The following is a 23014-nucleotide window of genomic DNA, read 5'->3' as shown; positions in this document are numbered from 1 at the left end:
GCCTGACGAGCCTGGTCCGCAAGGCCATGGAACATATCATCGTGGAACTCATAAACAAAGACATTGGTAATCTCCAAACTCTGGACCCTACTCAGTTTGGATTTGTAAAAGGCAGATCATGTCTCCTAAACCTGATTGACTTCTTTGAAGCAGTCACCAAAGCCATAGATGAGGGTAAAATGGTTCACACAGCTTATCTAGATCTCGCCAAGGCTTTCGACACCATCCCCCACTCTGGAATTATAGATAAGCTCACTAAACTAGGTATAAATTCCTATGTCACAAGATGGGTTGCCAACTGGCTCATGGACAGAACCCACACTGTGAAAGTAGCGGATTCCAAATCCGACATCAGACCAGTGACAAGTGGAGTACCACAGGGTTCAGTCCTGGGTCCTCTCCTGTTTGGTATCTACTTCTCTGAAGTGCAGGCCAACACAAAAGGTCTTTGGCTAACAAAGTTTGCAGATGACTGCAAACTAGGAGCCATAATCGAAACTCCTAATGATGTGGACAAACTACAAAAGGGCCTCACTGAGACAGACACCTGGTGTCAAAGCCATGGCCTGAAGCTCAATGCCAAAAAGTGTATTGTCATCCCCTTTGGTAAAAAGTCTGTAACCATGAACTACCACATAGCTGGTAGTCTACTTAATGCCGAAAATGTGATAAGAGACCTTGGGACACAGGTGGACAGTAGTCTCACCTTTGATAATCACATCACCACAGTGGTCAGGAAATCCTTCTACGTGGCTCATCTCATCACAAAAGGATTCTCGTCCAAAAAAAAAAGAGGTTATTGTTCCCCTCTACTCATCACTCATTAGACCCATTATAGAGTACAACGCCCCTTTTGGTATGTACCTCACAAGACAAGTACAACAACTGGAAAGACCACAGAAATACCTCACAAAGAGGATTACTGGCCTCAAACAGATGCCCTATGCAGACCATCTCAAAAAACTACAGCTTTACTCCATAGCATATCTCCTACTCAGGGGCGATCTCTGCCTAGCATACAAAGCTATGTCAAGCCCAGAGCTGTTGGACATGCTCCACTTAAAGAAATCCCAATCCTTCTGAGCTACATGCTCTAGGGACCTTAACCTTGTCACCACAATAAACAGAACATGCTGGAGGGATAGATTCCTGTCCCAGAGACTTCCCATACTCTGGAACAGACTACCTATTTATGTCAAACAAAGCTCCTCATTATCACTCTTTAAGAAAAATCTTGATTATTGGATGGGAAATGGGAAATTCACCCCGGGGATCACTTCTGTGGCTCTGCTCGACAGGGGCGCAGGAAAATAATTTTCTTGGGTGGCGAAAGCCAGGGTACATTTTTTGGCTAGGCTTGTATGGGCCCTAGGGCCGACAGCCTAGTACCTACCAATGAACCTATGAATCAGTAGGTCTTGCTGGACAGAAAGAATGTATGCATGCATATTAAGCTGTACTGTTGTAACCGCTCAACTGTGTATGTTTATCAGAGAACCCTGGAAGGGTGGAAAGTTTGAAATTGTGTTATAGATTTCAGATGCAAAGATCTGTGTGTGTATTGTACCAGAGTAAGGGTGATCAGAAGTGATGTCATCCTCTAGGCAGCATCTGCTTTCTTTAGAACTCCCACAGCAGCACTTTGGAACCTGACAAGAAAGATTTCTGACAGGATATATATTAAACACATCCACACCAACAAAGACAAACATCATATGGCTTTTGCTGTGGTAAGACATTCAGCACACATCAGCTTCCCTTGCTTTAGTAAGTAGTCAGGACAATATAATTCTTTAGTTAGTCAGGGACATTTAGTGAGAATAGTTTAGTATTGTTCTCTGCATCTATGAGAAACTATCCAACTGTATTATTTTTTATATCTCTGTGGCTGAAACTCTGCTGTTTACTGTATTCAGTATGCTCCTGTTTTCTGTTTTATTATTTATCATTAAATATTTTAATACCTTTCATTGTGACTGCACCTTTAGAGAATACTTTTAACACCTTGACAGTATGCTTGTTTTAGTGACACTGTGGCCGCTCCTGAAAGCCTTGCTGGTTTGGTCACATCCTACCATTTCTACTAGTATTAATTTTACACAGTATAATTGGGTACCCTTTGTAAGAGTCTTAGAGTAGCAGACTGGTGGCAGTGTGATTACTTCAGAGTCTGGGCAGAAAAAGGCACAGCTAGTAAATCTGTGCCAGCTTTTCCCAGGTGTGTATGCATGTGTGTGAAACTCAAATATCCACGTGGGTGTGTCAGCTACTGGGAACAGGGACACAGAGCCCCAAAGTGGTCAGTGTGGAGTTTTGTGTGGGTCTAGAGAGAGAAGGAGAGAGAAAGAGAGTCTAGCCCCAGGTCTGGAGTGTGCTCCCTGTTTGCTGTCAAGGGAACTTGTGCTAGGTGCAGGAAGCTGCATCTGAAAATACTGTGTGAATCCATCTTTGCTATTAGTGACCATCCCTCACTGGAGTCAGTGGTGACAATTCAGTCTCCTTCACTGCTGGCCTGGAGTAGGGACCTGTCACACCTGTCTTTTGTAAAAACTTAATAAATCACCTACAACAATAATACCATCTTTAATTATGTGCAGTTACTTCCTAGTCTTAAGTCATTAAAAGATACAGGCTGATTGGTCTACAGTTGTTAAAATTTGATGCAGTTCCTCCCTTGTATACAGAAAACAATAGCCTGGTATAAAACTTCTGGAACATGTCTGATTTCATGAAGTGTGTTTATAAAAATATATAGCTGCTTAAGTAGACAGATTATCAATTATACAGTGTAGTAACTATTAACAGGTCCCAGACAGCTAGCATTATTTACTTTTCTTACTACTGCAGTTAATATCTTACACAATGCTAGTGGAATCATCCCTGATGGGAAAAGGTACTGTACTTAATATTCCTATGTTTTATGAAACTGGCAGCATAGAATTTGTCCACCAGGGTACCTGTAATTAGCTGAGGCCGAGCTACTACACCATTTACTGAAAGACTATTGTATAATTACCTTATAATTTAAGAATACGTTGTAGTTATCCTCCACTTTGATGATAGTTTGGTGTCATACTTGGATATGATCAATTTATCAGCTGAGTAAGATTTTTCTGTGCTGTTTGCACATGATTTAATTTCAGGGTTAGAAATACTTTTGAATGCAATGTGGAACCTTTTGTCTTGTTATATGTTTCTTTCATTTTTATCTTTATGGAGCTTATTTTTTTTTTTACCTCCCTTACATTTATCTTATAAATATACATTTTGGAAGCAATGATTAACAATAATCATAAAAAAATATTGAAGTATAATACGTGAGTGTTAAGGGTTTGCTTCAGTCTGCTTTTGAGAGACATATGTTTACTTTGGTCTACTTTCCTTTGTAATAATCTACAAAGGCAGTAATACTTATTTTTTATGCTTATGTTTCATTTACCATTCACAAGTGTTATGTTACCATCGGGGATATATTGTGTTGCAATGCAGAGGCAACAGGGTGCGTATTCCACAATACAGAATATTTCTAATATCATGTAATAATTTTTTGTTTTAAATGTTTTTGTTCTGTATACTTTAAAATGCAATACAGAATGTCTTTGAACTTGGAGCTTTTCTCCCCGGGCCTCCACTGAAAATGGACATGCATCCAGTTGGACTAGCCCGGTTAACAAATGTAAAATAAAATAAATAAAATAAATTGCCACTCAGCCTGTTTCTTGAATTGCAAATAGATAAAAAGTTTGAATGGATATGAAGGTACTTTACAAGACAAACCCATAGGGTAAAACTTCCGAGTTACATGAAAGAGCTTTAACAGTTACCTCTGTTTTCCATAAATTATAGACTAGTTAGGCATGACTTAATCCTAAAGTACAAATCTCTTGATAATGAGACTTTGGCTGGAACACTTGGTGTTGAGTTTAGACATCACAATTTTGACACTATGAATAAATATGTTCCAGCTGACATCCCAGTCATTAGGACAGCATTAAAATGTGTCTTTTTCACTAGAGAGCAGGAGGATCGTAGAATTCATTACCTTTGAGAATCAGGAGGACTAAAAGATGTTCATCCTTTAAAAAAAATGGTCGATGTTGAGTACAGAGAAGGGCTTATGACCATTTTCAAATTGGTTACAATCTCCTACCAGGCTTTCATGAGGCTTAGAGTTGGAGTCATTCAGGTAAACTGTCATTGCCCAGAGCAGAAGCAATTAAGGACTCATGGCAGTTGAGGGAAACATATTACTGCCTAGTCTGGGTGAGGCATCTACCAACAAAGAGACATGAAAAGAAATGTCTGCAGCTCTAATGTTCCCTGTAGCAAAATAATAATAATAATAATAATAAAAATAATGGAAAACAGAGCAGAGACCAACAAAAAAAGATGTAAAAGGAATAATGTTCTTTAAATGTTCAGGAAAGGCAACATTTATAATTAAAAAAGACAATAATTTTCACAAAAGTATTTGAAAGCAGTGGTAGCATGTTAAGGAGAGGGGGAAGGGAGGGCAACAAAAGCTGATTTAGCTGATAAGAGACCATCTAGAACCCAAAGAGTTGTCAGAAACCTGCCTACAATGTGGAAAATGTACTTGTGTTAGTTGAAAAGTGTTGTAACGCCTGATTTTGAGTTGGTGCTGTTGTATAATAGATAACAGAAATATGACACAGGAAAGAAAATATTCCAGGGCAGCAGTCAGGAGGACATCAAGTGCATCATGCATAAACATTGCACAAGAATGTAAGATATCATGGTTAATAACAAAAACAGCTTGGATATACCTTCCACTGGAACGAGCTTAAATCTCCACTACAGGCAGGGTATAGCACACTGACTACCCTGTGTAGGAAGAACACTGAACAATTTCACTCTTCCTATATCAGGTAAATGTATTTTCTCTTCCACAAGAAGATGCATGCAAATAATTCAATTACCTTTTGTTTTGTTTTTATATACTTAATTCACAAAAAATGAAATGCCACCACACAATGAAGAACAATCACAGACACAGATACGGCTCTAATCTTAAGTAAATATTCAGACTGTAATCCAGCACCACTGAATTGCTTAGTATACAGACAATGTTGCTAAACAATCTAATGCAGGATGTTGCATATTGGAGATCAACTGGTCTTCATTTTTCCGCTTAGTTATGGGCATCCATATTACCCAAACAGTGTGAGGTTTTAATACAAACACTGGAATCCTGCAAGATCAATACTTCTATATGAGACTCAATTTATCACTGACAAGTATGCTGTCCTTTACTGCAGCCATATTACGCTGATCAATACTGACACACAATCAAAGACAATAAAAGGCCTACAAAACAGTTGCCAATATATCCACATAGGTATAAAACCCACAAGCTTATCAAGTCTTATGCATTGTGTCTAAAGCAATTTGAGAAACAACAAGCAATCCCTATTAAAGTAAAGTAGGCCTCCTGCACAGAATCCATTTTCAGATGAATACTGATACGACATTTTCCAAAATGATGTTACAACACAGAAACAACTGAAGAAAAAATACATAAAATATGTAAACAGAAAGTACAGGGAAAAATTACATGCTGAACTGCAGTACAGTTGAGACTATACAAAGAAACCAGATGAATATTTATACATGGAGAGGAAAAAACAATACAAAATGCAAACAGACAAATACAAAGACAAAGAACAGTGTTTAAATCAGGCAGTTCTGTAGACACACACAGGGAATCAACTGCAAATATACAATGTGAGTAGGAAGATGTGATGTACACAGAAAACATGTTAACAATACAAGGGTATATATAGTTTCATGTTGTTGTTGTTACCACAAGATGTGAGGATAAAAATCATCATTTATACAGTCACATATTCTATTTTATCATGCAGCTTGTTCTGCAAGTGTCTAATAAAATTAAATAAATTATGATGTTCACAGTGAAATTATAAAGTTTCCTTTCCTATACGATGATGGTAATACTCCATTCTATTTTGCAGAAGGCCATAAAACAGTGGAAAATATACCCTGAAAATGCAGCCAAATATACTGTAGATCACATAAAAACAGCCTACTAACTAAAAAAGAGTTTATTTCTGTACACTAAAAGGCTGATTCTGAGTTTCAGAGACCTGACCTTCAACTGTGTAGGGTGTGTGCAGAGAAATGTAGGGATTTTGGCAATTCCTGATTCACATCACTCAGTACTTGCTGATGTGAAGAAGTCAGCTGTTGCACAACTCAATATGCAGATAAGGTACATGGCACAAATACCACGATTTACTGCATATGATCAAATCACGCTTGATTGACTCAGACTGGCTGAAAGACTATAGATACAGGGAAGAACATATATGAGAGTATATCATTCATGGCCAAATACATTTCAACTGCATGTTACAGTGACAGACAATGTGTACTCCATTAAGGTAGACATGTAACAATGACTATTACTCAGACACAGATACGGCTCTAATCTAAATATTCAGACTGTAATCCAGTAACACTGAATTGCTTAGTATAGTGTGTGTATGTGTGTGTGTGTGTGTGTGTGTGTGTGTGTGTGTGCATGCGTGCATGTGTCTCTTTGTTTACATTGTAAAAGTGGCTCTAGCATGACTGTGTTATAGATGCACACACATTCTTCTACTACTGCATATATGTAATTGTGATGTAATGTCGTTGACACACTTTAGCCTTTACTAAAGTGCAACATACAAATTATCAGGATCTTACAAAGCTGTATCATTTGTACAAGCTACTAGCCCTCCAAACATGAAATGACAAGCAGTCAGGAAGATAACAGATTTTCCACTAAGTATTTGCCTTCCCTTCACTAAATGTTGCTTCTGTCTGAACATCTGTGGATCTATAAACCACTGTCTTGTCACGTCAGACACCTGCCAAGATTGCAAAATGTCCTCTAGCCAGAGATCCTTAAAAATTAAGAGTCTTAGAAACCTGACCAACACACTGTCAATCAACAACCTGGGATTCATCTCTTTTGTAAGTGATCATTTCCCACAACTGATAAACCCATCATCAGTTTTGTTAATTGAACAGGTATGAAAAACCTTCCCTACAAGGTTCAGAGCTCCTCTGAAAGTGTTTACAGTAAAAAATACAACTCAGCCTTGGATATCACACAATCTAAAATCCTCAGTGTTATCAAGATAGAAAGACTGGACAGCACATTATTAGAAAAATCATAAACATCCTTGCAACATTACCAGCATGTTAAGAAATATTTACAAACAGACAATGAAACAATATCAACAAGGATTATTTGAAAACAGCAGCTTCCGTTAAGTCTCTCAGCTAATTCTGGAATAGCGTCTGTAAACTCGCTCCATGGAAACATCCCATATTACTCACCCTCATCAGTCTATAACACATCAAATAAAGAGACCACAAAATTCCTTAGAGAATGGGTGACCTGTACATTGCCACTCTGACTGGAGAATGAGCATTCTCCAGCAGGATGTTAATGTGCAGGTAATACCCACTGAAAAATTAGTCCACTGCTATGCTGCCATGGAGCTCGGACTCTAAGAAAGTTAACAACTGCCATTATTTTACACTCATTAAGCAGTGCTTTTGTTGTACGCCAGTGTAAAATTAAAACTAACAGACAATTAAAAGAAAACACAGAAAAGTGTGTGGGCCACATTCCAACAGAAATTCTCTCAGTGTAATTCTGCCCTGATTCTGAAACACTTGCTATCAGTGAAAGTGACTTTCTTTGGTGTAAGACCTATGTATAAACAGACTTACTATAGGGACCAGACTCCAAAACACCTGCTATCAGCCTGCTCTCAGTGTAAGTTGTCATTTACACTGAGGACAAGTCTTTTGGAATTGGAGCCAGTGCGTGCGCGTGTGTGTGTGTGTGTGTGTGTGTGTGTGTGTGTGTGTGTGTGTGTGTGTGTGTGTGTGTTTATGCTTCTGTCTGGATGTGAAAGCGGAAGTGTGTGTGAGAGACAGAGATCGTCAATCGATCAGTGGCTGTAGCAGCTGCTTAAAATTAAGAGGTACGGATACCTCTCAATATCTTAGATCAAGAAATCTGGATTAATCCTAAAATAATGGGGGGACAAAGGATCAAAAATAGGTTTTTGTTTGTCTTTTCAGCTTTTCCCAGTTAGGGGTCGCCACAGTGGAACTCCGGTCTGCTAATGATTGGCAGTCAATTTTTATGGTGCTGAGTTGCCAGCCGAATGCCCAACCTTCAGCAAAGCATGCCCATTCACGCATGTCTTTGGAGACCACTCGACCACAGGGAGGACATGCAGACTCCACACAGAAGGCACTCCAGCCAAGAACTGAACAGGAGAACCTTTTGCTGTGAGGCAACAATGCTACTGTTGTACCACCGCGGCTTGCTGTACCACCACGGCTTTCTCAAACATCGGTACAGATTTTAAATACTGGTCTAATAAAATCAGAAAGTTGCTAGAATAACAGGATTTGTGTTAGCATGCATTTTCTGAAGGAAATGAAATCTAAAACTCAAATGTATGTAATTATTTAATTACTTCAGTCCTCAGTGATTTGCCAGAAAACCACAAACTTTATGAGGAACAGACAAAAAAAAAAGGGGGTAAAAATAATGTGGACATTCTTTGAAAATCTGGACGGCCGAGAAGTATGGAGGTGAGAAACTTTTAATGGCTGGCATTATTAACTGATTTTAAATATCTGCTTTTAAAGGTGTACTGCTTCTGAATGTTTGTGTGTGTGTGTGTGTGCGTGTGTGTGTGAGGGAGTGTGTATAGACATTAAATACTTATAAACTTATATTTTGTATGTAAAATTCTTCCTCCAACTAATAGCCCATTCTCTAAGCACAATAATGCCTTCCAGGGTGTGTGTTATTGTGTAAATAAATCTCTTCCAGGGGTGTAGAGGCATCAGGTCTCAGAATACCCATGGGTGAGTGTTATTTATACAATAACACAAACCCTGTTGGGCATTTTTGCTTACTTAATGAAAACTTTAAACATGCAATGCTCAGATGCCATTCTTTATTCACCTAAATCACATTTGGTTCAAGAAATTAAGGCAACCATTTCCTTCCTGCTAAGAACAAACAAAAATATGGGGTCCCGACACATCTGGATCGGACGGTATTGCTTCTAAATGCATAAAATGAACATCATACTCCTTACCTATTCATCTTACTAAGAAGATAGATAACAGGTGCATATGACACAGTACTATTCCCTGCTTTTGTGGAAGGGAACTCTCACCTTATACCAGTCCAAAAGGTAGACCATCTACTTAGTCTAACAGTTACAGACAATGCTATTCTCAACAAAATTGCTAAGATTATGGATTTTTTTTTTAATTTCACATTTGTTTACCAGGTAGTACACAGATTGCAGCTGGCAATTTACAGACATTGCCCAGGTGAAATAATTCACAAAGAAAAAAAATAAGAAAAGAGAAAGATCAGAGAGGCAGTAAGCTTTATATATCAAACCAGAACAGAAAGTAACAATATATAACAAAAACTGTACAGCAGCAATTAATAGATGTTGCAACAGTTATGACAAGAGTTGTCAACAATCAGTTGTTAGTCAGCAAATGACATCTCTGAAAAAAAAACAACGCACCATAGTTTCAGAAAAGGCCTCTGGGTTGACAATAACTCCTCCGAGCTTATGACTATAACACATAAGGAATAAGCAACAGTGACTGCTGAACCAATTCTTGATCTGGGGAAAGCATCTGACAGAATTTATTTATATTTTATTTTAAGTAAGTGAACTGGGACACATGGGTCTGTTTTTATCTACGCCTTTGTTACAAAGTGAAAAATAAAACAGAAAGAAACAGGATACCTTGCAAAATTACACTGACATTTCTGCACTTCTCCTAGAGATGATGTACAGATACAAATGAAAATAAACAATTGAAATGAAATACAAACATGTTATTAAAAAGATCAGCATGGCAGTGTAGAGGAACAAAACCCTGACTAGGACCTAATTCACGGCATCAACCCTGGACATTAGCCTATGCAAGTAGAAGTCCCTGTGAATCCCAAGCCTGCCAAAGATTATCCTGTCCAAACAAACTGAAGGCCTCTTACATAGGTATAATGTTTAGACAGTGAGGTTAATATGGACACCCACCTCATCTCATGGATGTCCAAGGAAAAGGAAAATACAAGGGGAAAGGTGTGTGGGGGGGGGGGGGGGGGCAACTAACGACAAAAGTGATTTACTCAAACATTTACTATTGTGAGTCACTAATGCAGTCATCCTTATTACTGCAAAAACTCCAAGAACTAAAGGAATCACAGGGAGGCAGGAAATTGGCTAGGGTGGGCTGCAAGATGTCTCAGACAATGGCTGTGGCAAATAATGCTCTGCTCCTGGCAAAGATGTCCCACTGGTAATGTTTGGAAAACGTGTGGAGGACCACACAGCCACCACAAGGAGAGCTTGAGAACTTACTCTTCTGAAAATGTCTATGGTTGCTGTGGTACCCTATGTTGAATGTGATCTTATGTATTCTTTAAAGTTTTACCATGATAGGGATAGCAGAATATAATGCAGTTTGTTAACCATTTGGAAACAATGACACTGGTGTCTCTTATTTCCTTGGTGGATAGGGAATCAAAAGGCTGGTCATTAGATTATATGATCTAAGTCCTGTCTAGATAGCATGAGAAACCAACCTCAGAAATCATTGTGAAACAGACCTAACCAGTCGAGGTGCCACACTGTATTCAAACAGATGGAGTACACTTAGTTGAACATATACTTTCTTGACAAAGTATGTGGCTGTAGCTTTAAATCAAACATTCCATTTAATTATGTCAGGAAATGTCAAATGTCAGATCATCAAATGTGTGTGAGGTGTGTGAACTGTGCCTCCTTGCAACTAAATGGAGTTTTGTAGGTTATGGTTAGAATAAGGCCTAGGTGTGGAGATTAAGTAGCATGTGAGAATGTTTTTGATAGAGAGTGTGTGGGTGTTTCTGGATTAGGGTTAGAGTAAAGGGCCGGTAAAGTGATAGTTTTAGGGTTGTGTATGTGTTGTTTGTGTATTTGTCTAAGCCTGTCCTCTGTACTGGTGATGTTAAGGAAAGGGTTTTTCAGAAGGGAATATGTGAGGCTGAGGTTAGGGGCAGTAAAAGAGTTAGGTGTATGGGCAGCACAAGACAAAGAAATACCAAAAAACAGGCTCCAGGCCTGTTTTTTCAGTGTTTTTGTGGGATGTGATATTTACTCAGTGATAGAGGTAGCACACACGAGTAAGGCAGTACAAGAAGGGGCAAAGTGTTTTTTTTTATTTTTACATTCAAATACAACAGTTTCAATGCTCTGGATGCTACAAGAGCTTTACGGTAAGATTTTGTACTGGTTCCCAAAGATGTATGGATGAGTTTGTGACTAACGTCAGTAATGAATGAGGAATGGAGGATTTTTTTCTAACTTCATGAAACGATGAAACAATTTGTCTCGCTGGTTCCAGCAGCTTCATAAAATCTTACCAATAAACAAAATGAAATTTGTGCAAAATTCGATAAAACTATTGTAACTGGAAACTTCAATACCCACATATTTTGGGAAGGAGGAAACTTGAAACCCAAGCAAAAACCCACATGGACACCCTCATCTTACTTATTTTACAAATGCAGCATTTACAGTGCAGAATCTTATCTGTGTCAATGTTATTCATGCCATAGCTATACAAAACACAACAGTGTACGGTTTTCCTACATGCAGTACCACACTCCACAAGGTTACATGATGCATCTCTTAATTGTGCCTATTTCAAGGCATGAAATATTATGATATGATTTAATGATTATACAATAAGCAGTCATGTTTAATCATTCAAATGATTAAAAATGTTACTTTAACTAAAAGCTATTTTCTTTAGGCTAAAGTACTAGAATTATTCATAATATACATAATTTTGATAAAACTACTAATACTGGAAAAAGAAAGAAGGAAAAAATTTCTGTACGACACTATTCCACAATGTATTTGACACTATCAGGACCTTGTAAATAAAAGAAATGAGGTTCCTACCTCAGGTGAGGGTAGTTCACTTAGATTACCATTGACAGGGATAGTGAGTAGCATGTCCCCAAGGATGTTCTTGAGATGCTTGGCTAGCACCTTTTGTTGCTCCAGGCTGCAGTGGTTTTCCATAGACAGGATCACTGGGTAGGGAGACACCTATTGCAAAGAATAAACACATTTCAAACAAAAGGCATCATTTATATACTGAGAAAAGGGGAGCACAAGTGCACGTGTGTGTGTGTGAGTGTGTGAGTGTGTGTGAGTGTGTGTGTGTGTGTGTGTGTGTGTGTGTGTGTGTGTGTGTGTGTGTGTGTGTGTGTGTGTGTGTGTGTGCAAAAGTATCACACATAGTAGTTTAACATCTCAGGAGAATGGAAAACAACTTATTTTACATAAAAAATAAATAAACCACCACTCTGGTGTGAAAAAAATAAACTTTAATTCCCTTGTGCAGTGGGAAAATGAGATACTGATGAAGTTTGCATAAGCGGAACCAGTTTATCTCATTTTCCCATTGCACAAGGGAATACGAGCTTGTTTTTTTATGACAGCAAAGTGCTGCTTTATTGTTTTTATATATCATCATCATCATCAACCCCTTTTTTTCCTATTTTTCTACACAGGGTTAGGGTGTTGTTACTAATGTTGCCTTCTCTCTCTCAACACAATGCCAGTCTCCTATATTCTTCAACAGTTATACCTGACTGTCACACATTTTCCCTCACACAATCCATCACACCTTTGGTTCCTCTTGCCTTTTCTCTGTCTGTCCCAAATCTTCTTCACCAGATTGTCTTCTGATTTCCTGCGCATGTGCCCAAACCACTATAATCTGTTCTCTTTGGCCCTCTCTGCAATTGGAGCTACTTGGGTTTCTGCACTGATGTCCTCATTTCTTCTTCTGTTTCTTCTTCTGCCCCACAGTATGCATCCTACTACCCATCTTCCCTCTGTTGGTTTACTAGCTATCTCTCCAATCGGCAACAAGCTGTCAAGTGGAAAAAAGCCACCTCCTCCTTCCTTAACACACCCACAGGTGTCCCACAAGGCTCTATTCTGGGCCCCCTCCTCTTCAATATTTTCATTAATGACTTTTTCCGCTCATCCCCCTTGCAAATATTATTCAATATGCTGATGACTCCACTATCATCTGTGCTGCCCCATCCATCCCAGCTCTCTTAAAACTAACTCAAGATGCCTTCTTCACCACAGAACAATGGATGAAAGAGAACCACCTTGCACTCAATGCTGCTAAAACCAAGCTTATGATATTCTCCCCCTCCAAAAAGTACAGTTTTATACCTACCATAAATGTAGATGTCCAAGAGGAATGCATCTGCAGTCTTTACAAATGGGTTGTCCTGTCGTCAGGCAGCCCCTCGGTCGGCCGGATTCCAAAGTCTGGGTCTGGCTTCGGCTGGTGTCGCACTTCACCCGACGTCATTGCGGCAGTTATTCGGGTATAAAGGCATCAGCCGACGCCATTTTCCTCAGTGTTTCTTGCCCCAGATGTCAGGTGCCCTCTTGGATGGCTAAATTTGGATAAATGCCAAAGTTTCCAAATAGTAGAGAGCAAACACATAAAATAAGCATGTATGTACATATATACAAACAAATACACCATAATAGATCCCCCCCAAGCTAGCTGAAGATTGGCAAATACCCTAGGAGTACCTCAGACGGGAAGGAGGGTGGGTAATCCTGACTGCAGATGCATTCCTCTCGGACATCTACATTTATGGTAGGTACAAAACTGTACTATGTCCTTCAAGGATGCATCTGCAGTCTTCTAAATGGGTAGAATACCATAGCTAAACTAGGGGAGGAGGAAAAGAGAAGAGATTATGGTGTAGTTAGGATCCCTTGCAAAACAGCAGTGGCAAAACCAGCACGGGATCTAGAGTATAGAGGTAAGTTATAATGCTTGGCAAATGTATGCACGGAGGTCCAAGTAGCAGCCTCTATAATGTCCTTGGTAGCCACTCCTTGTAAGAAAGCTGTGGTAGTGGCTGTAGCCCATGTGGAGTGAGGCCTGATGTTCTCTGGAATTTTCTTTCCATGGTAGGAGTAACAAAATCTAATGCAATTTCCTATCCATTTGGAGATTGTCTGTTTAGAAATTGGTTTTCCTTCCTTTCCTGCTGCATATGCTACCAGAAGCTGGTCAGTTTTTCTATTGTTTTTTGTCTTGTCCAGGTAGTAGCGTAATTGTCTGTGTACATCCAAGGTATGTAAGAGCCTTTCTCCCCTGTTCTGTGGGTTGGGGAAGAATGTAGGAAGGTGGATAGCCTGATCTAAAGATACTATGGATACCACCTTAGGCATAAATGTAGGATTTGTTCTCATGGACACTCTATCTTGATGGAAGATTAGGAAGGGTTGCACTGCCATTAATGCCTGTAGTTCAGAGACCCTTCTTGCTGAAGTTATTGCCAGCAGGAAAGCAGTCTTCCAGGATAAGTATTGTAATTCTGCTGTTGCTGCTGGTTCGAAAGGAGGAAGAGTCAGTTTTTCTAGCACAAAGTTCAAGTCCCATGCTGGCAATGGAGGTTTCCTGGGAGGTTTTACATTTTTAATTCCTCTCAGAAACTGTCTGAGCAGAGGATGCGAGAAGACAGGAGGATCCAAGCTGTACTCTGCTGAAATAGCTGATGCATGTATCTTGATGGAGGAATAGGACAGGCCTGTATGGAAGAGCTCCGCCAAGTACTCCAGGATGTTGGCTATGTTCACCAGTGTCACATCTTGCCCCTTGGCAGTACTCCAGATGAGATATCTTTTCCATTTTGCTGCATAATTCTTTCTTGTTGAAGGTCTATGAGCCTCCAGGATTATGTCTTTAACCCTTTGGGATAAATTTGGGTTAATTGCTGTTATGTAATGTTCCAGGCAGTTAGCTGCAGAGTTTTTAGGTTTGGATGCAGAATGTTGTAGTTGTTCTGTGTCAGCAGTAATGGGATCAGGGCAGTGTCCATATTTGTTCCCGGACATGCTCCTCAGCAGTGGATACCAATGTTGTCTTGGCCAGTCTGGGGCTATCAGAATGATCCTCGGACGTTCCTCTTTGATCTTGAGAAGCACCTTGTGCATCAAAGGTAGTGGTGGGAATGCATATGCTGTCAGGCTTTTCCAACTGAAGGATAGGAGTCCACCTTCCAAGCAAGTGGGTGGTAAGTCCTTGTGCAGAATTTCTTCAACTGGTGATTGAAAGGGGATGCAAACAAGTCTATTTGTGGTAATCCCCATTCTCTTGTGATGGTTTTGAAGATGTCCGGATGCAGCATCCATTCGTGGGCATCTGTTGTAGTTCTGCTTAATATGTCTGCTAGAATGTTTTCCTTCCCTGGTACATAAATTGCCTGTAACTGAATGTTGTAGCTCAGAGCCACATCCCATAGGTCCAGTGCCAACCGGCATAGAGGGTATGAGTGTGTGCCTCCCTGTTTGTTGATGTACCACATAACTGTGGTGTTGTCTGTCCTTATCATCAACAGGCCTTCTTGGAGAAAAGGTCTGAATGCCTGGATTGCCAATTTTACTGACATCATTTCTTTTAGATTTATGTGCACATGCAGCTGGTCTTGAGTCCATAGGCCTTGAAAGCACTTGCCCATCATGTGTGCCCCCCAACCGAGGTCTGAGGCATCTGTCGTGATGGTTTGTCTTGGTTGACTTTTGCAGAAGGGCAGTCCTGTGTTTGATTGACAGGCCTGAGCCCACCATAAGAACTCTTGCTTCAGGCATGGGATCATTGGAATTTTGGTTTCTAGGCTGTGCTTGTGCTGAGACCACAAATTCTTTAGGTACCACTGTAGCTTTCTCATATGTAGCCTGGCATGAGGTACCAGTATTATGCAGGATGCCATGAAGCCTAGAGCTTGAAGCACTTTTCTTGCAGTTAGATGGCTCTGCTTTGTTAATGCCAAGAAGTAGAGAGGAAGTTGCTCTTTCTTTTCTGCAGTTAGAAATGCCATTTGTTTTGATGTGTCCAGTTCTGCACCCAGAAAGGTTATTCTTTGGGATGGAATCAGCCCTGACTTTTTTGTATTGACTGTATATCCCAGGGCTTGCAGCAGGTAGATGACTCTTTGTAAGTCTTCTGTGAGTTTGTTTTTGTTGTCCGCTTGTATCAGGCAGTCATCCAGGTAGGGATAGATTTAAATTCCCTGAAGTCTGCAATGAGCGATTACTGATGCCAGGCATTTCGTGAACACTTTGGGCGCAGTAGATAAGCCAAAGGGCAATGCCGAGAATTGATAATGCTCTGATCCTGCAAGAAATCTGAGGTATCTTCTGCAAATTGGTCTTATGGGGACGTGCAGGTATGCCTCCTTGAGATCTAGAGTTACCAGCCAAGACTCCTTGCCCAGCATGGGAAGAAGCTGCTGTAGGGTCAGCATTTTTAATTTTGGGACAATGAGGAATGTGTTTAAAGCGGACAGGTCTAGAATAGGTCTCCATTTGTTTTCTTTTCTTGGTACCAGGAAGAGCCTGGAGTAAAATCCCTTCCCTTGCTCCATAAATGGTACCTTTTCCACAGCTCTCATTCTTAATAATTGAGATATTTGTTTTAGAGCTTCTGTCCTTTGAGAAGGTGGTAGGTTTGGCATTCCTCTCTTTCCTGGTAGTGTATGGAAATGGAACCTGTAACCTTTGTCTATAGTCTGCAAAATCCATTTTTCTCTTGTAATGCAGTGCAAGTTTCTTGAAAATAATGTTAGCTTTCCACCTAAGGGTGCTTCTAGTTGTTCCCTGGTAGGCGGTGCCTCCGCCAAGTCACTGTGATTGAGTTGTTGTAGTGGTGGTGGCTGTATCCGTGCCTCGTTGGTTGTTACCCTGCCACTGGCGACCCCTGTAGGCACCCCTGGATTGGTTTCCGCCTCTAGAGCGCCTATTCCTGCCTCTTTGTGCCTTAGAGGTGTCCGGAAAGGACCAATTCTTGGAGGGCCAGTTCCTGCTAAACCTTGGAGGTTGAACTTGTAAGAAATCTTTCACTGTTTGCAGAGATTTTGCTTTCTCTTCCATCTTTTTTATTACCTGCTGTGCGGGGGCACCAAATAAATTGACCTTGTCCATAGGTGCATCCAAAAGCTTAGATTTGACATGGTCTGGTAATGCCTGTTCTTTCAACCATGCATGCCTCCTGATAACTGTGCCAGTCATGGCTGATCTAAAGGAAGCCTCCAGTGCATCATAGCCACATTTTAAAGAATGGTTACTAACCTGCTGTATGTTATGTAACATTTCTTGAACATACTTTTTATCTATAGATTCTTCCGAGGACAGCTTTTTAGTCAACTGGTCAAGCATAAACTCTTGATATTGAATCATATGAAATTGGCAGTTCAAACTCTAGCTGACAAAGTAGCAGAGGTGTAAACTTTTTTACCCCATCTCTCTAAGGACCTGGATTCCCTTTCAGAGGGGAGGGGGTTTTTAGAAGAAGTAGCTGCTACAGCTTTAGGGCCCTGGGAGATAGTCTCTGGATCTGCAAAAGGAGCCTTATATAAGTGGTGATGAGTGTCCGGGACCCTGTAGTACCTATCGGGCTTAGCAGGAGCCGGAGGTAAAGTATCAGGAGCAGTGCAAGCATCATTAAATGCATCATCAACAACAGATAGAACTGGAGGTATAGCTAAAGGCCTATGCTGTGGCAAGTGTAGAAAGGTCCTAAGCCTTTTTCTAGAGTCTGAAAAATCTTGGCCCTGCCACTGAAATTGTTCCCTCATAGCATGCAAGGTTTCCCCAAAGGAAAATTCCTCAGGAGGAGAGGCTGAAGGGATGGACTCCTCAGCATCAGAGTCTTCGTAAGGAGAATAAGAAGCCTCAGGAGGGTCTGTATGATCTGAGTCATCAGAGGAATCATCTGTGGCTACTGGCTCAGGGGGCTCTGCTCTAGGCCTCTTTTCTGGAGGAGGGAGAGGCCCTGTCTGGATGAGGCTGGGCTCCACGAATTAAAGAGATGAGATCCTCTGCCAAAGAAAGCATATGGGAGCTGGTGCTGGGCCTGTGAGAGAGGGGCTTGGTAGGCACAGGTTTTGATGCTTTGGCTGCTTTAGCCCTGGCAAAGGCCTTAATAGACATAGCTGGAGGAGGCCTAGCAGCTCCACGTGCAGGGGTAGAAATATCTAGGGGAATGGTGTCTGATAAATCCTGTGAAATCGCAACAGAAGGTTGGATTTCAGAAGCCGTTTCTACCAGGTTAGAAGAGGCCTCGGTAGAAGGCAAGTTATCGGCTGAAGAAAGAACCGCTTGCTCGGTTTCGGCCGAAACCGAGACACTCGTGGTATGCTTAACCGCGGTTTCGGTCGAAACCGCGGACCGCGAGTGTCGGTCCTTTTCTTTGCGTTTTTTGGTTATTTGCGTAGTCGGAGGATCCGACGGCATAATGTAGGCAAAATCGGAGCCGAAAATCTGTTCAGCAAAGTCCGAGCGGCGTCTAAGCGTCCGTCGGTTAAAAGAAGCACAGGCTAGACAAGCTGCTACGTCGTGGTCTGGGCCTAAACAATGTATGCAATAGGAGTGGAAATCTTTATGAGGTATTTGTTTCCCACAAGATAAACAGTTATTAACTTTCTCTGACATCGGCTGAGGCAAGAAAGAGTCCCCAACGGGGTACTTAGCTTTATAGAAGTCTTCGAAGTAGTATTCAGTAGTAGTAATCTCTGGATCTGACCGACCGGCACTTGCGAACAGCTTCTGCTTCGGGCGCCACGCGGCAAGAAAGACTGAGGAAAATGGCGTCGGCTGATGCCTTTATACCCAAATAACTGCCGCAATGACGTCGGGTGAAGTGCGACACCAGCCGAAGCCAGACCCAGACTTTGGAATCCGGCCGACCGAGGGGCTGCCTGACGACAGGACAACCCATTTGTAAAGACTGCAGATGCATCCTTGAAGGACATCTAATAACTTTGACAGAAAATTCTCCATCACCAGCCAGAACAATACATGTCTCGAGCTGGTATCTGAAGCCAAACTACTCGGGATTTAAATTGATGACAAGCTGAAATTCAACTCCCATCTACTCCTAAATATAAAAAACAACCATCAAAAACTAGGCATGCTCTACCGCCACCATCGGTTCCTTACCTCTACTACCAAAATTACCCTCTCTACCACATTTCTCCTTCCCTCCCTTCTCTATGGCGCCCCTCTTCTAACAAACCTACAATCTTCTCTGAAATCCAAACTATCATCTTGCTACAATAAAACAGCCAAATTTGCAACCAGCAGCAAATCATCTACCCATCACTGTGAATCTCTCCAAAAACTCAACTGGCTAGAGCTACCCCACTACCTCTCCTACACTCAACTCACCTATGCACATAAACTCATCTTCCAGCCAGCACTCTGTCCCTCTCTTTCAACTACCTTTAAAATGCATCAAACACAAAGACTTCTAAGATCTAGCAATCAAAACCTCATAGAGGTCTATAGACCCATACACGCTCCAGGACAACACCTCCTGTCCTTCTCACTAGCACGCCAATGGAACTCCCTTCCCCCATCCATCCGTACATTTGCTAACCTCCCACACTTTAAAAAATTACTACACTCTCATCTAACATCCTCATGGGAATGCTCCTGCTCACATCCTTCATAACCTACCCTACTTCCACCACTACTCTTCTTTCTTTTTCCATTCCCAGCTAGCAAATTCATGCTTGCTTCCACCATTCAACTTCTCACTTGTACCAAGTAATTAAAAAAAAAACAAAAAAAAAAAACACAATACTATTTCTTTTTAAATTTCGCCTCTATTACTTGTTTTGTTTGATACTTATGTTTTTCTCTATATAATCTATGTATTGAAATTAATCTTTGTATTTTATGTATTGTGTAACATAATCTTTGTATAATCTGTATGTGGAGCTTTTCTCCCCAGGACTCCATTGAAAACAGGTTCTTTGGGCCCAATGGACTATCCTGGTTAAACAACAGCAAATAAATAAATAAATAAATCTCAGGCATTTCATCTCCGTCACCTCCAGATTCCTTAACTGCTCTGCCTTCACTGCCCAAGTTTCTGGACCACACAGTAGTAATGGTCTCACCACTGTTTTGTATGCCTTACTTTTCAGCTTCTATAGCACTCTTCTGTCACACACTACTCCTGACACTCTGTGCCAGAGGACTGCAGCTCCTCTGATTCTAACTTTGACCTCCTCATTCAAACTTCCCTTTACCTCAACCACCCCTCCCAGATACTTGAAACTACCAGCTTGTTCCACTATTTTCCCCTTCTATCTCAATTATCAGCTTCTACTGATTTCCCCTATTTGCTGCCATTACAACAGTCTTATCTGGACTCAGTTCATCCGGTGTGTCTTCAGTTTTGTGTTCTGATCCTCTATTAAATCTGCGGAAGTTCTTGCTCAGAGCCTGCATGTAATGCTACTTCGTCTGCAGCTTTGTTGATCTCTCCCCGGGGACCTGTTTTCTAATGTAGTCCATCATCAGTATGAACAGCAGTGGACTTCTAGCTGAATCGTGATGCACACCCACTCCCACTGGGAATCCATGTGTAAGTCCTGTTACTGGGTCATTGTACATGGTCTGCACTAATTGTACCAATGTTTCAGGGACTTCCAACCACAGCAGGACTGCCCAAATCAGATTTGTTAGAACCTTGTCATATGCTTTCTCCAAGTCTAAGAATGCCCAGTTGAACTCTTTCCTCAACTCTAGTTTCTTTTCAACTAGCTCAACTAGTCACCTCCTATCTTACTTTTTTCTACTCTGCGTATTCACTTATCCATCACCCTATACATATTAAATTTGTAAAAATTAGACAAAATAATTGCTACAAAGAGGCAAACTATTGTCTGCTGGACTATAATATAAAAAACACTGCTGAGGAGACATAGAAAAGCAACTGGGTATATCCTAACTCCCTTAATTTATCTCTGTGGCACAATTTAAAGTAAGCCTTAAGAGAATATCTGCAGACAAATAAACACAGAATGTCACAGGGTTGAAAAACAGAACACAAAATTCAATGAAAAAATCTAAAACACCTACACAATGTTACATAGGCGGAACAACATAATGCATACATTATCATATTCTTATATGAAAATGAAATGTAGAGAAGCAGAACATATAAAAATGTTGACTTACAAAAAACTTTGAGTGACTGGAAATTTTCTTAGTCATGGCACCTGGTGCAGACAATGTAACAACTTTTAAAGTTCTGAGAAGAATATGAGGAAAGTGATACTGAAATGAAGCAGACGACTGACGTGGGAAATCACATTGACCTGGACGTCCATTTGAACTTGCCGTCTGACTATGTATTTCTGTGTTATTAAGTGTCTGGTTGTTTTCAGTAAAATCCAGAAATTAACAACTGTTCAGTGGAAACAGGAACGTTTTAATGGTTGTCTGGTGTCACTCATCCCTCTCTAACGTAGATGACGAACAGGTGGGGTAGTTTGTTTAGATGCTTTATTACATAAAAACACATTGTGATAGATAACAGCATCATAAAACACAAATGAACTGATTAACAGACAGATCTTACAGACATACATGCTAACATCTCAACAGCTTAATACAAAATGGCAGCCAGGCTCACACGTGCTCAGTACTTATACACTTGCGCAAGCCGTTGGCTAATTTCTTAGAGGTACACACACACACACACACACACACACACACACACACACACACACACACACACACACACACACACACACTGATCTACACCTGGGTTATGTGTGGTATGTGCAGAGTTATTGTTAGTGCAGGCTGAAGAGGGCAATGCCAGTGGTGCAGCAGTGCAGTCCTGTTATTCAGAAATGAATGCTGATACTATATTTGCAGGCACAGCTGAAGCACTTTGTGTTAGCAGAATGCGTGTTAATTTTGTAACAAGTGGTCTATTGCAGTATCACAACAAAGGACTTTTTTCTTTGCTTTTTTTTTTTTTTTTTGTCTTCAACTTATAGAGAGGACTTTTATGGCCTTCAACTTTGAGAGAGGAATTTTAATTTTTATGGTCTTCATCTCTGAAAGAGGATTCTTTGTGTGTGTGTGTGTGTGTGTGTGTGTGTGTGTGTGTGTGTGTGTGTGTGTGTGTGTGTGTGTGTGTGTATTCCTCAACTCTCAACTTAGAGCTGAGAGGGCTTCAGATCAAGAAAGTGTACAGGGTACCAGCTAATCTAGCTACAGTTCTGCATAACTGACAGTACAGGACAGAGGGGTTAGGCTAAGAGCTGCTAATAACCTTTAGTCTAAACTCCCTGGATAAGGGACAGAACAGGACAGAGGGGTTAGACTTAGGCTACGGGCTGCTAACAACCTTTAGTCTGAACTCCCTGGATAAGTGACAGAACAGGACAGAGGGGTTAGGTTAAGAGCTGCCAACAACCTTTAGTCTGAACTCCCTGGATAAGGGACAGAACAGGACAGAGGGGTTAGGCTTAGGCTAAGAGTTGCTAACAACCTTTAGTCTGAACTCCCAAGTGTCACTCCTTCAGTCTTCACTTGCATACTGCACAAGTCACTTAACCAGGCAGTGGACTGGTCTCTGGTTCACTCCAGTAAAAAGACTGAAAACAGATACGAGTATGCCTAGTAAGTTTACCAGGTTAACAAAAGAATGAAACAAATCTTACCTTAAAAGCATGATCCTTGATAACCTGAATTACATCCTTAAACAGGATTTTGGAGGTGAGGGTATATCCATGGTAAATAATTGGCTCACCATTGGGGCCATCCCAGCAGTCCATTTCCACACAGCGGCACCCTTTGCCGAGGGCCCTGGAAGAGAACACAAGACATTCCCTTACATGCATTTCCAATTGCAAACACAACAGCATGTTTGACTATAACTTTAGAATGAAATGGAATCAAGTAATCAAATTAGAATCTGAAAAAAAAATCTTTCTGAGAGTTTTGTTTTATTGTTACTCTACCAGCTGTACCAAAACGGCAACTAGAGACAGAGGAATCACAAATGCTTAAATACAAAA

General features: G+C 40.8%; 1 protein-coding gene across 2 annotated transcripts in view; it reads right to left on the bottom strand.

The window, feature by feature from the left end:
- Window positions 1–23014, bottom strand: part of LOC122811507 (1-phosphatidylinositol 4,5-bisphosphate phosphodiesterase delta-1-like) — a 969949-nt gene that overhangs the window by 112216 nt on the left and 834719 nt on the right. For both annotated transcript variants that reach the window (XM_044083389.1, XM_044083388.1), the window contains exons 7-8: window positions 22658–22802; window positions 12042–12191 (exon numbers count right to left, since the gene is read on the bottom strand). In XM_044083389.1, coding sequence (XP_043939324.1) covers window positions 12042–12191; window positions 22658–22802 — 295 coding nt within the window. The remainder of the gene's footprint in view (window positions 1–12041; window positions 12192–22657; window positions 22803–23014) is intronic.

This window comes from Protopterus annectens, chromosome 9.part0 (assembly GCF_019279795.1).
Source record: "Protopterus annectens isolate FY-2018-M chromosome 9.part0, PAN1.0, whole genome shotgun sequence".
NCBI lineage: Eukaryota > Metazoa > Chordata > Ceratodontiformes > Protopteridae > Protopterus > Protopterus annectens.
The sequence above is the reverse complement of the archived record's forward strand: the minus strand, read 5'-3'. Positions and strand labels throughout refer to the sequence as shown.